General features: G+C 38.7%; 1 protein-coding gene across 2 annotated transcripts in view; it reads left to right on the forward strand.

Moving 5' to 3' along the window:
• Positions 1 to 1805: 1805 nt before the first annotated feature.
• LOC149004819 (cysteine--tRNA ligase 2, cytoplasmic-like) overlaps positions 1806 to 12744 on the forward strand; it is a 44435-nt gene continuing 33496 nt past the window's right edge. The window contains exons 1-4 of one of the 2 annotated variants that reach the window (XM_089169178.1): positions 1806 to 2171; positions 2258 to 2532; positions 3385 to 3448; positions 6438 to 6599. In XM_089169178.1, coding sequence (XP_089025304.1) covers positions 2366 to 2532; positions 3385 to 3448; positions 6438 to 6599 — 393 coding nt within the window. In that variant the 5' untranslated portion in view covers positions 1806 to 2171; positions 2258 to 2365. The remainder of the gene's footprint in view (positions 2172 to 2257; positions 2533 to 3384; positions 3449 to 6437; positions 6600 to 12744) is intronic. The other variant, XM_089169177.1, reaches the window with a different exon arrangement.

The raw sequence follows: 12744 nt of genomic DNA on the forward strand, positions 1-12744 counted from the left end.
TCACATGTATTTTTAGGTATGGTTCATCTTCAATGGAAGCATTGTCTTGGATTTTTTTTTTCTTCTAAGAATTTAATTCGGGGATTGGTGAAACAACGCGCTTATGGTTGTTAAAACTCTCAAGCTCGACTTAAAATTTTCACAATCACAATGATGAAAATTTTACAAACAAATTAGCATATAAGATGTTACTTGATAGAAAATTTAGAAACATGCACAATGATTTGCATATATTAGGTGATTTCCAACTTTCAGCTTTGAATTAAATTTAATCTTTGAATTAAATTTAATCTTTCCTCATTTTTAGTTTCTATTTTGAGTTTTATTCAATCACATCTTTCTTTTATTGGATGTCTTCTTTTTAAAAAAGAAAATGGATTTAAAGTTATTTTTTCTCCGTAGTTAATTAAGGATAGTATTATAACCAGGGAACTGAATATCGTTCATCTCGCCCGGTTCGCCAGGGTAGCGAACCGGGCGAAATGGTGAAATATCGTTGACTTCTCGGCAATATTTCGCCAAGCAGTTCACTAAATTTCTATGCAGATTTATTTCTCTGTTCATCGAATCCTTGAGTTTGTTTTCAATGTTTAAGTTTAACTCTTGGGTTTTAGGATTTTAGGTCTCCTTCATACCTGATGCTACCCATTTCTTATTTCTCTCTGAAGCATTCACTATGGCTCCAAGATTTCTGCACCTCAAAGTACCCACCCTTCTGAGTTTTGATCTCTTAGTTAATTGGTTTTGAAGGTGTTTGTTTCGTAGAGAAGATGATGTTGCTCAAGAAGCCATCTCCTTCGTGGTGGTTTGACAGCCACAACAGCCCCATACGTTCTCCATGGCTTCAATCTACTCTCTCAAGTACATTTCTTCCATTTACCATTAAGATCCTTGATACTATAGCATAGTTTTTCTAATGGCTGGCTTTGCTGAAATCTGTTTCTTTTTACCAAAATCGCAGAGCTAGACCAAAAGACGGAGGTGATGCTGAAATTGATTGAGGAAGACGTGGACTCCTTCGCACAACGAGCAAAAATGTACTACAAGAAGCAATCGGAGCTTATATCCATAGTTGAAGATTTTTACTGTGCCCGTCGTTCCTTGGCTGAGCGGTTTGATCTTCTAAAATCAGACAATGGAAACCGACTATTTGGTTCTCCTCTTCATTGGTTACAGAGATCAGCTAGCCCTCTGGAGAAATATCGCCGATCAACTGATATTGCCTTCCATGCTTTCTTCTTCTTCTTCTTCTTCTCCTTCAACAATCCAGTTTTCGTTTGATTCGCCGGAAAATCAAGCGATTTTCGCTGATTCGTCGGAAAATCGTAAAAAAATTTCTTTCTGCCCTTTGGTTTCGGGTTCTCCAAGGGGCGAAATCACCGAATTTCGGCGATATATTCTTCTGTGATTATAACTTGACAAAAAGATAAATAAGTAAAGAGATAACTTTAGGGTTATTTTTGAGATTTGAGATTATATATAAATGTCACACCATCATAAATTAATGGAGCTTAACCATAGGAGAACATTAGTAATTGTAGACAAAGTTAGTGGTTGGAACAGTAATTTAAAAATAAAGAAGATAAAGTAGTAATAAAGTCGAAGTAGAGGAATGCAATAATAATTATCCCTTTGATTAAACATTTATATCTTAAGATATATGTTTTTTTGGGTAAAATATGTATTAAGATTTAAGGTATTCATGACTTAAAAAATTATTCATAAAAAAGAAAGAAGGGGGAACCCAGCGACGGTTAATTAAGGAAGAAAACTACAGGTCCTATGGAATATGAGTAAGGCTTGTGAAGGCTTTAGTTATAAGGTGATGAAAGGGGAATTTGGCATAAAAATGGTAGTTCAATTTATGTGAAGGATTTTGATGAATTGATATTCAAGACTAGTTTGGTTTGGATTTGGAGAGCCTGTTTCAGATTAAGATAGAAAAAGAAAAAGGAAACACTTTGCTTCGTTTCTTCGACTTATTTCAGTAAAATGTTTGAGAGTGTTTATATATTTCCGATTCTCAGTTTTAAAACCCTGATCGGCTGATCCTATCTCAGTAAGGAATTTATGCTGATCCGTGAAGGAAGTCGACATGGAATGACAAAGTTGTCTACAGTATTCATCTTCCGTATCTGTGAAACCCGGCAATTGAGGTGGAAAGCATATAGGTTCGTAGCAGATCACTCTCCTTAGATTCTAATATTTGCTTAGATTGGTGAACCGTAATGCCTTACCCAACGGTTTTAATCCGAAGGTGCCTGTTCCTCTGCACATAAATATACTATCTTGGGTGCTCGTTCGTCATAAAGATACCAATTTTTGCAGCCAAATTGTGAACGCATTGTGGAAACCCGAAGTTATAATGGCGAAGCCGGAGTTTCAGGTCTACAATACCATGACTAGACAGAAAGAAATCTTCAAGTCCAAAGAGCCTGGTAAGGTGGGCTTGTACGTTTGTGGCGTCACCGCCTACGATTACAGCCACATTGGCCATGCTCGTGCTTATGTCGCTTTCGATGTTCTCTATAGGTGAACTCTCTCTCTAGTCTTTCTGATAATCTTTGTTCTTTAGTGTTGCCCATGATTTATCTAGATTTAGTATTTTTCTGTTGGTATACTAAGCAAAGCTTTTTAATTGGAAAAGAAAAGTTTTTAGCTGGATTTTAATGAGCTTTTGCATATGGAGCTTAACAATTTCTCTTTAACTATAACTAATTTGAAAAAGGGCTTAAAAGTGATCATGAGTCTTTCTTCATCTCCTTTGTCATACTGTCAATGTTTGGAGGATACCTAAGATGTTTTGCGTATTGAGCAACTGCTCTTTGTGACCCTTTTAACTGCATGTGAATTTCTGACCTGGAATTTTTGGCTCATTAATGGTGAAAGAGAATTGTGTAGCTGGATTATAGTGTCCATATGCAGTAGGCTGTTGGCATCTGATGTACTTCATATTGCATACTTGACCTTTTATTCAGTGTTACTTTTCATATCAAGTAAGGCCTCAAATCAAACTGATTAGAGGGCGTTGATGTTGTGCTGTTTTCTGTTACTTGTATGTCTAATTATTTTTGTCTTTGCAAGGATCCCTGTAGCTGACCCCATTTAGTTGGGATAAAAATTGGTTGTCATAGGGAAAGTGTGGTGCCTTTTGGTAGTACATTGAGTCAATTTCTTTGTTTTTAGTGACCAATAGTTTGGTAGATCAAATTCAATAACTAATTGTTGCAATCCAATTATCATTGAGAAATGGCATTGCATCCTGCCTTCTTTCAATAAATTTGCTAGTTAGTTGGACTGTGATTAACTAAATCTACTGCAGACATCCCAAGGTGACCCTAATTTTGGATATTAACCAGGTTTTGTTTTGTTGAGAATTGGCAGATACCTAAAATATCTGGGATATGAAGTCAATTATGTGCGGAACTTCACAGATGTTGATGACAAAGTGAGTATATTGTTGAAAGATATCATTGTTTTATTTTTCCTACTGTGGTTACTTCAACACATTTTAGGCTGGAACAGCTTGGAGAGCTATGGTGTGGAAGGAAAATAGTGACTAACGTACCCTCCCTTCTATGAAAGCTGTTGTGTTATTTATGAAGTGATTTCTTCCACTAGTTCAGAAGTGGGTTATTCATTTAGAGTTATTGGTTTTATATCTGCACTCAAGCTTTTTCTGTGGGTGGTACTTGGTAGACTGTGCCACGGGGGTCTTAGTGGTCACTGTTAAGTCCTTGTTTGTGCACATGCGAATAAACATCATATAGATTTCAGCCTGAAACTTGACACTGATTAGGAATTAAGCAGGTTAGTATTCTTATCTCTGCCATCTTTCACCTAATGGGAATCATCGCAGTCTGGTAACTTCTGATGGGTGAGATGGAGGAGATTGATGGTGATCTGGTTGAGAAAAAGTAGTAATTGAAAATTCTTGCCATATTAGACTGAGAAGAACCCTGGTTAATTGGATATAAACCCCCCTGCAACAAAGCTCCTCTCTAGCTCGTACACCTGCAATACAGAATTTCACCACACCACACACATGCACTCTGCAACTGAAAGATAAACAGAGCTTGAAGAAGATTGTAAATATATTAACTCAATCAACTCAACACTAAAATTGGTTAATGTTGACTGCAATACAAGACATCCCCCCAACCTGAGTACCTACTTAAATCACCACTAACTGAAAGTCTTCTTCTCCTCTGTGAGCTTAGCTCACCCCTCGCTTACTCACTTTTTGCCTACCTCTACTTCCTGCTCTTCCCTCTAATATAATTATATAACCCAAACAAAAAATCTAACCAACTACTTTACACCTAAGCTGTACACTGCAGAATGCCAGCATGAATGTTGCTGCTCCCCCATGAGCCCTGCCACCTGTCCTTGTCTTATGATTCTGTCCTGCACATGGTCCGATGGGTGTACCCCCTATGCATGAGTGCCTCATCAGAGACTTCTATTTTCTGTTTTTGAATGAATAATCACAGGCTTGTATCTCTTTTTCTAGTTAATCCCAGTTGCTGGTTTCTGATTCCTATTTCCAATAATCCTGGATTTGCATGATTTCTCTTTATCTAATCCTGATCCTTTGGTCATTAAAATGGCCATTTTTTAGTTCATATAGGTTCAACCAGGAAGGCCTAATGATGTAGGCCTAATTTCCGCACAGTGCAGATTTTGTGGGGCCTCAATTTTCTGGACAGGAAGTCACCTCTCCAACTCACTTGCCAAGTTTCACTGAAATGGTGTTGTTGTCACTGCCTTAGAAGTTGGGAATTGGATTGTGGAATTGGCCAATCTGTACTGGAATATTATGTCACAGAACCATGGTTGTCAAGGTGTCACCTAGGTGTCTAGGTGTCGCTGCTTTATTACCTAGATTTCCCCCATGCCCCCACCTAACCCAAGCCTTGCTTGCTTGGACACCATGACAACTGTGGTCCCAACCCAATTTCAACTGATTCAACATGAACGGTCAAACCCTATAAATTTCTGTATTTTTTGGTTTGTGGATTGATTCTGGGGTTTATTCTAATCAATTTTGTTCTGATCTGGATTTTATCCTCATTGGCTGATTGCTTTCCTGGTTCCAAGTTATAAAATCTTAGGTGTTAGCCAAATGGCAAAATGAAAGCTCTGAAGATCTTCCGCAGAGTAGTTGAAAGTATGAAACTTTCTGCAAAATTGTTGAAGTTAAGCAGATAAAATGGAAGGGAAATGCTAATACAGGAGGGTTTTTTTTTTTTTGGTTTGCCAACCCCGGTTTCCAAGGCTTTGCCCTGACTAAACCGGTGTTCGACCCGGGTCGCACACCTGGCTGTGGTGGGTGAGTCTCCCAGCGGGAATTTTTTGCATCTACAAGGTTTCGATACCGGAACCTTGCTTAAGCGGACCAAGCTGCTTACCACTTGGACCAACCCCCGTTGGTAATACAGGAGGGTTTTATAGTATTGATTTTGCCTTTGAAATTCAGTAGGTGGCCAATCCAGACAGCACCTTACTTAATGGTCCGAAATGCTACATGGCTAACGTTGGTGGGTCATGGCTGAACTTCCTAGGTGTCTGGCATATGGACTTTTTGTAATATTATAGTAAATCAAATTAATAATATTCTCATTATAAAAATTGAAATGTTGAGCAAAAAGGGGATTCTACTGATAGACCTGGATTAAGACAGGGTTGCGTTTGTTCTTTTGAGTAATATAAATTTATTACATGGTTGAAGTGGTTGCTTAGTGGCTTGGTATTCTACGTTGAATGTATAATCCAACATACTCTGTACCTGGTTAGTGTTTCAACTTTCAACTGCCCAGAGCTCTTGCCTAGCCATACTGGTTTGATGATCTGTTGTTTACCAGACTTGATAAAAAACAGGTTATAAAGCTCCCTAAGTTGACAATACTTGAATCCTTCCTTTGTATTCAGGAGTGTCCTTACCCATTTTTCTAAGAATCCTTTTGAGGTTGTTGGAATAGGAAAAATTCTAATCAAAGTTGACCTCTATTTGAGTAACCTTTCACTGTTGGTAATTAGGCAATGCCATGTGCAAAGTATGATTGTGGATGATGGGGCATCCAACCTACTGTATATTTGGTATCCCCATCTGTTCGCCATAGCATTTTAGTTTTTCAGGTTATTGTGGAAAGAGCATCACTGGACAAGAGAATGCGATGAGCTATAATTTTATGTGATTTTGTTTGGAGATTCATCAAGTTGCTGTTCTTTAAAAAGTTGAATTTTTTGAAGCCAAGATTGCTTTACAGCAAATGTTGTTTGGGATAAATCATATTTTTTTCTGTTTTTTTTCTTCTAAATGTTCTTGATAATATTTATAAAATTCTTCATGTCCTTTGGTTGATATTATGTGTTCTGGTATTTACTGATTGTTTTATATTTCTTGGATGGTTGGCTAACATTTGGTCAATTTGCAGATAATTCGTAGAGCAAATGAGCTGGGGAAAGATCCAGTAAGTTTGAGTGGTGAGTTCTGTGAGGAATTTCATAAAGACATGGATGCTATAGGGTGCTTACATCCTACACATGAACCTCGTGTTTCTGAACATATGGACCAGATTAAGGAAATGATTACTCAGGTGTCCTTTCTCCTCTTCTTTCATATGTTTTGTCTATTGAAATGGCTCTGGAGGAAAATGTTGTAATTCTGATGATTATTCAATAGTCTATGGCTAAGCTTGTAGCTTCATTCTTTGTTGAACAGCTATTCTTCACCTCATGATTTTCTAACGTTAAGGGTATCTTATATTTGTTCTTATTTTTATTTTATTGGTTGAAAACTGAGTTACCAGATCTTGCTCTTGAGGTCAATCTCGCCCTAGAGAAAAATTGAGATCTCACCACTATTGAAATGGTTCTCGAGGAAAATGTTGTACATCTGATAATTGTTCAATAGTCTACAACGAAGGTTGTAGCTTCATTCTTTGTTGAACATCTATTCTTCAACTTGTGATTTTCTAACGTTACGGGGTATCTTACATTTGTTTTTATTTTATTTATTGTTGTTGAAAACCAACTTACCAGATTTTGCTCTTGAGGGCAATCTTGCCTTTAGAAACAGTGAGATCTTGCTCGAGATCTGGTATTTTTTCTTGGGCCCATTTAGGGGGGTTTTAAGGATCAGGTTGGGTTCAACGTTGGTATTTAGCCTATTTTAGGCCTTCTAAACACATTGGTGGCCTTAGATTTGTGAGAAAACAACCTTAAGTATGAGTTCCAAATTGATCCTAAATGTGAAACCGAAATGTTGCAGGAATGAACATGCAAGGTTATAAAACATGAAATATAAAACCATTAGGACATATAAACGAAAAGCAAGTGATAAGATACATCAAATAACTTAAATACCAACGGAATTCCATCCATATGAGTATAATAGAACTTCACATTCTCGACTCTCAAAATGCAACCATCATAACTTCATAATAGAAGTGTTGGGTATGGCTCATGCTTTACATTCTGTTGTTGACGACCTTCCCCCTGATGCACACGGGTTCTTGCCCCCGAGTGAGCAGGTGAGGGGCCGCCTTGGTGGGGGTGTAAGAGGCAACGCCCCTGGGCTAGTAGAGGCCTTATATCACTTTGAGCTTGGGGATTTTCTTTGCAGTTTGTGCTTGGGCCCATGACTAGCTATTGTGGCTTAGGGTTTTTGAGCCTATATATATTCTATTGTAACCCAACATCTGTAACGAGTTGTTAAGAACAGAATATAGTGAAAACCTAAAAGCTGGACGTAGCCCTATGTTGGGGTGAACCAGGGTAAATCAATGCCTCTTTTCTTTCTTGCTCTTACTTGATCGTATGTGATTGATTGTCCTAATCCTAACAAGAAGAAGGTGAGAGTGTTATGATTATGGTGGGCCAGGGGTAGTTAGAGTAATAATTATACTGTGATTATCTTTACATTGGCTTAGTGGTTATTAGTAAGTTGTTAAATGGGAAGTTGTAACTGTAAATAGTAGTTGTATGTGGTTATTCTCCTATGTTTATGGAGATAATAAAATGAAAAAAGTTACCTTTTTTGAACCCAAATTATGATTCATTTGTAGAGGAGGATGCCTCAGTACGTCCAAGTTTCCTAAAGCTAATCTTTTTCTCTCGAGGTAGCTACCTGAAGGAAGAATTTGCCTTCATACGTACCAACTTGGTATCAACGCCTAGCTATGGATCAACGAGTTGAAAATTAGAAGGTGAGTTAAGCTCTCTGAATGAAATGCAACAACAGATACTCTCCATAATCAATGAATTGTTCCAACGGCGTACAAATCAGTCCGCTATCCAGCTTCTCTTTGATGAAGTGTCTGTCAATCTCAATGTGCTTGGTTCGGTCATGTTGAATAGGGTTATGTGCTATAATGATTGCTGATTTGTTGTCACAGTAGAGTCTCATTGGTCCAACCCATTCAACCTTTAGGTCTTCTAAGATAATCTTCAACCAAAGTAATTCACATATTCCTTGAGCCATTGCACGAAATTCGGCTTCTGCACTTGACCGGGCCACAACATTCTGCTTCTTGCTCCTCCATGTCACAAGATTGCCACCAAGAAAGGTGCAATATCCTGTGGTTGACCTTCTATCTACTGCTGACCCTGCATAATCAGCATCAGTGTATGCTTCTAGTATCATACCTTTATTCCTTCTAAATAAAAGGCCTCTCCCTGGCGTCCCTTTTAAATATTGTAGCACACGGTGAGCTACATGCAAGTGAATTTCCGTTGGACTGTGCATGAATTGGCTGATTACACTAACTGCATATGCTATGTCGGGCCTTGTGTGAGACAAGTAGATTAATCTTCCTACTAGTCTTTGATACATCTCTCGGTCCACAACAACATCTTCTTCGCATTCCCAAGTTTCTGTTGGGATCTATTGGAGTGCTTGCTGGTTTACACGCGGCCATTCCTGTTACTTTAAGGAGATCAGTGATATACTTTTGTTGAGAGATGAAAATGCCTTGTTGAGAGTGAGCAACTTCAATGCCAAGGAAGTATTTTAATCTTCCTAAAGCCTTGATCTCAAATTCCTTAGCCAAGCATTGAGTCTAATTTTGTTTCTCTTTTTCTTCATTTCCTGTCACTATTATGTCATCAACATACACAAGTAGTGCCGTGACTCCCCCTGATGATGAGTGCTTGATGAACAATGTATGGTCTCCTTGACTTTGCTTGTAACCCATACTAATCATGACTTTAGTAAATCTGCCAAACCATGTCCACGGTGACTGTTTGAGTCCATATAAGGCATTTTTTAACTTGCATATAGTATTAGCAGCTAAATCATTCTCATAACCCGGTGGAACCTCCATGTAAATTTCTTCCTTTAGTTCACCATGCAAGAATGCATTTTTAACATCAAACTGTTGCAAGTCCCACTCATAATTTTTCGCCAAGGATAGTAAGATTCTGACAGTATTCATTTTTGCAACTGGAGCAAATGTTTCAAGGTAGTCAATCCCGTAAGTTTGGGTGTAGCCCTTGGCTACCAACCTTGCTTTGTACCTTTCTAAAGATCCATCTGCTCGATACTTCAATGTATAGACCCATTTGCACCCCATAGGTTTCTTCCCTTCTGGTAACCTTACAAGTTCCCAGGTTCCATTGCTTTCTAATGCTTCCATCTCCACATTCATAGCTTGCTTCCACTCCTTGTTGGATAAAGCCTTAGATAAGTTGTTAGGAATGGCAATGGTGTTTAAACTTACCAGAAAGGCTCTATGAGATGGGGAAAAATGTTTAAAGGACAAGAATTGGGCAAGAGGGTACATGGGTTTCGTTGTGCATTCTCTAGTGCCTTTCCTAATGGCAATAGGAAGGTCTAGTTCATTACTATCTGTGGGCACATCAGATTCGGTTTGTAGTGAAGGATTAGTCATTTGTACCTCATTTCCAGAATTTGGATTGGAGTCTTGAACTTGCACTAATTCTGGAACAAGATTCTTCTTCCTTGAGAACACCTTTCCTTTGCCAAATCTCACATGCTCAATATCAGAAATAGGCTCTTTCATTTCAAAGTTTGACATATGTTCATGTTGTTCACAGTTTGACACAGACGAGTTTGACACAAGTTTAGGTTGTTCACAGTTTGACTCAGGTGACATAGTGAAGTATTTGGGAGTAAACTCTAAGTCAAGTAAGGAATTCCCATTCTTATCTTCCATTATTGAATGCTCCCCTTGAAGATGAGATGTGGAAAAATAAGACTTATGTTCATGAAAAGTGACATCAATGGAAACATAGAACCTTTTTGAAGGAGGGTGATAGCACTTATAGCCCTTTTGAGTGGAGGAATATCCTATAAATAAACATTTGAGTGCTCTAGGATTTAATTTACCCCGATGTGGTCCATGAATATGAACAAATGAGACACACCCAAAAATTCTTGGAACAAGGTTATTTGTCGTTTGTAGGTTTGGGTAGAACTGGGAAAGGACATCCATTGGACTCTTGAATCCTAAGACTCTCGAAGGCAGCCGACTTATGAGATGAGTTGCTGTGAGGACTGCTTCCCCCCAAAATGACTTAGGCACATTGTATTGGAATAGGGAGGCTCTAGTTACATCAAGAAGGTGGCCATTTTTCCGTTCAGCTACTCCGTTTTGTTGTGGGGTATCAACGCACGATGACTCATGTATAATTCCCTCCCTTTGAAAGAATGGAGTTAGAATTTGATTGAAATAGTCTCTGGCATTATTAGATCTAAATCTTTTTATACTAACTCCAAATTGGTTTTTAACCATGGAATGGAAGTTGGGATGAACACAACTAACGTCGGATTTGTTTTTGAGTAGAAAAATCCATGAGACACGAGTGCAATCATCAATGAATGATACGAACCACCTAGCCCCAGACACATTAGGAACTCTAGAAGGACCCCAAATATCACTGTGAATGAGATAAAAGGGGATGGAACTTCTTCTCTTGCTTAAAGGAAGTGGTACACGCTTGTGTTTAGCAAGCTCACACACATCACAATGAAACTCATCAACACGTATGCCTTGAAACAAAGAAGGAAACAAAAGACTGATTACCCTAAAGGAAGGATGTCCAAGTCTGTGATGGTAAAGCCATATTTTTTCTTTATTGGTTTGAGAAGGACTACCATTAGTAGCATGTGATTGGCTTGGTGCCTCAAGGTAGTAGAGTCCATCCCTTTCTCTAGCATGTCCAATTGTCCTCCCCGAATCCTTGTCCTGAAATACACAATGACTATGGTGAAAGACTACATTACAATGTAAATCTTGCGTGAGTTTCTTCACAGAAATGAGATTTGTAGATAGTCTAGGAACATGTAGGACATTTTTCAAGGTGAGGGATGAGTTGAGCTCAATATTTCCAATTCCAGCCACAGTAGTTAACGAGCCATCAGCAGTAGCTATCTTCCTACTACTTGGACAGGGAGAATATGTGGTGAAAAGATTTGGTGAGTGTGTCATGTGGTCAGTTGCACCTGAATCTATGATCCAGGGGCTTGAAAGAGAATTACTAAAGACATTTAATCCAATAGAAAGTGGAAACTCACCTGAATATGCCAAAGAACATGTACCTGGTTTTTTGTTAAGGTTGCTCAAAAGAGTTTTTATACGTTCTATGTCCTCCTGATTAAGGCTAGCAACCTCTTTATTGTGGCTTCAGGTTGTTGTGTAGATGTAACATGCGCCTGACCATTATTTCCAGATTGCTCTCCTTTGTGCCCCCACTCTCAGCTAGGAGGTTTACCATGAAGTTTCCAGCATCTTTCCCGTGTGTGACGAGCTTTCTTGCAATAGGTACACCATAGATTGTCTCTGTTTTGCTGTTTGGATTGCCCAGCTTTTCCACTTTCAGCAGCAAATGCCTTGTCGGTTGTGGGAGTTGAATGCTCTCCTCCTTGAGATACCATTGCTGAACTATCAACACTTGTAGGCTCTAACATCAGTCCTCTTCTGCTCTCTTCCCCTCGAACCAATGCTACAACTTCATTGTAACACGACACATCTGGTTTTCCAAGAATCTGAACCCTTATTTGGTCAAACTCAGGATTTAACCCAACCAAAAAATCATAGACTCTATCTTGCTCAATATACTGCTTTACTACTGCAGCATCCTCAGAGCACTTCGTCTTGATGACTCGGTAATGATCCAACTCTTGCCACAAAGCTTTCAGCTGGTTGGCATATTCTCAGAATCGTTTTATTTCCTAGTTTGGCTGCTACTGTTTTAACCTTGACTTCATAGACTTGGGCCGCATCTCTCGCCTTAGAATACGTCTGTTGGATAGCCTCCCAGATGTCTTTGGCAGTTGCCAAAAACATGCATGTATCACTGATTTCTGGAATCATAAAATTCCACATCCATGCCATAATCATAGAATCTTCTTCGTCCCATGCTTCATATTTTGGATCTCCTGGTTTCGGTCCATCTCCAATCAGGTGGCTCATCTTTCTTTTGCCCTTCAGAATGGTCCGAGTGAGTTGAGACTTGAGACCATTTTAAATAATTTCTTCCATCGAGCCTGTAGGTAGATTGAATATTCTGCAATTCTCCATTCTGCAGATTTTTGATTGTCTGATCAAATGCAGTCCCGGAAGTAACCTCTCTTGGTTCTGACATACTCTTTGTAGGTGCTGAAAAATAGTATGTGAAACAGTAACCAAAGATGCAGTAGAACAACAGACAAGACGGAGAAAGAAAAAAATCTGTTTTTCAGGTAAGGAAAAAAAAAACAGAACAGAGCTGAATAAAGAA

Source organism: Hakea prostrata, chromosome 9 (assembly GCF_041222555.1).
Source record: "Hakea prostrata isolate BN-2017 chromosome 9, UWA_Hpros_2, whole genome shotgun sequence".
Classification (NCBI taxonomy): Eukaryota; Viridiplantae; Streptophyta; class Magnoliopsida; order Proteales; family Proteaceae; genus Hakea; species Hakea prostrata.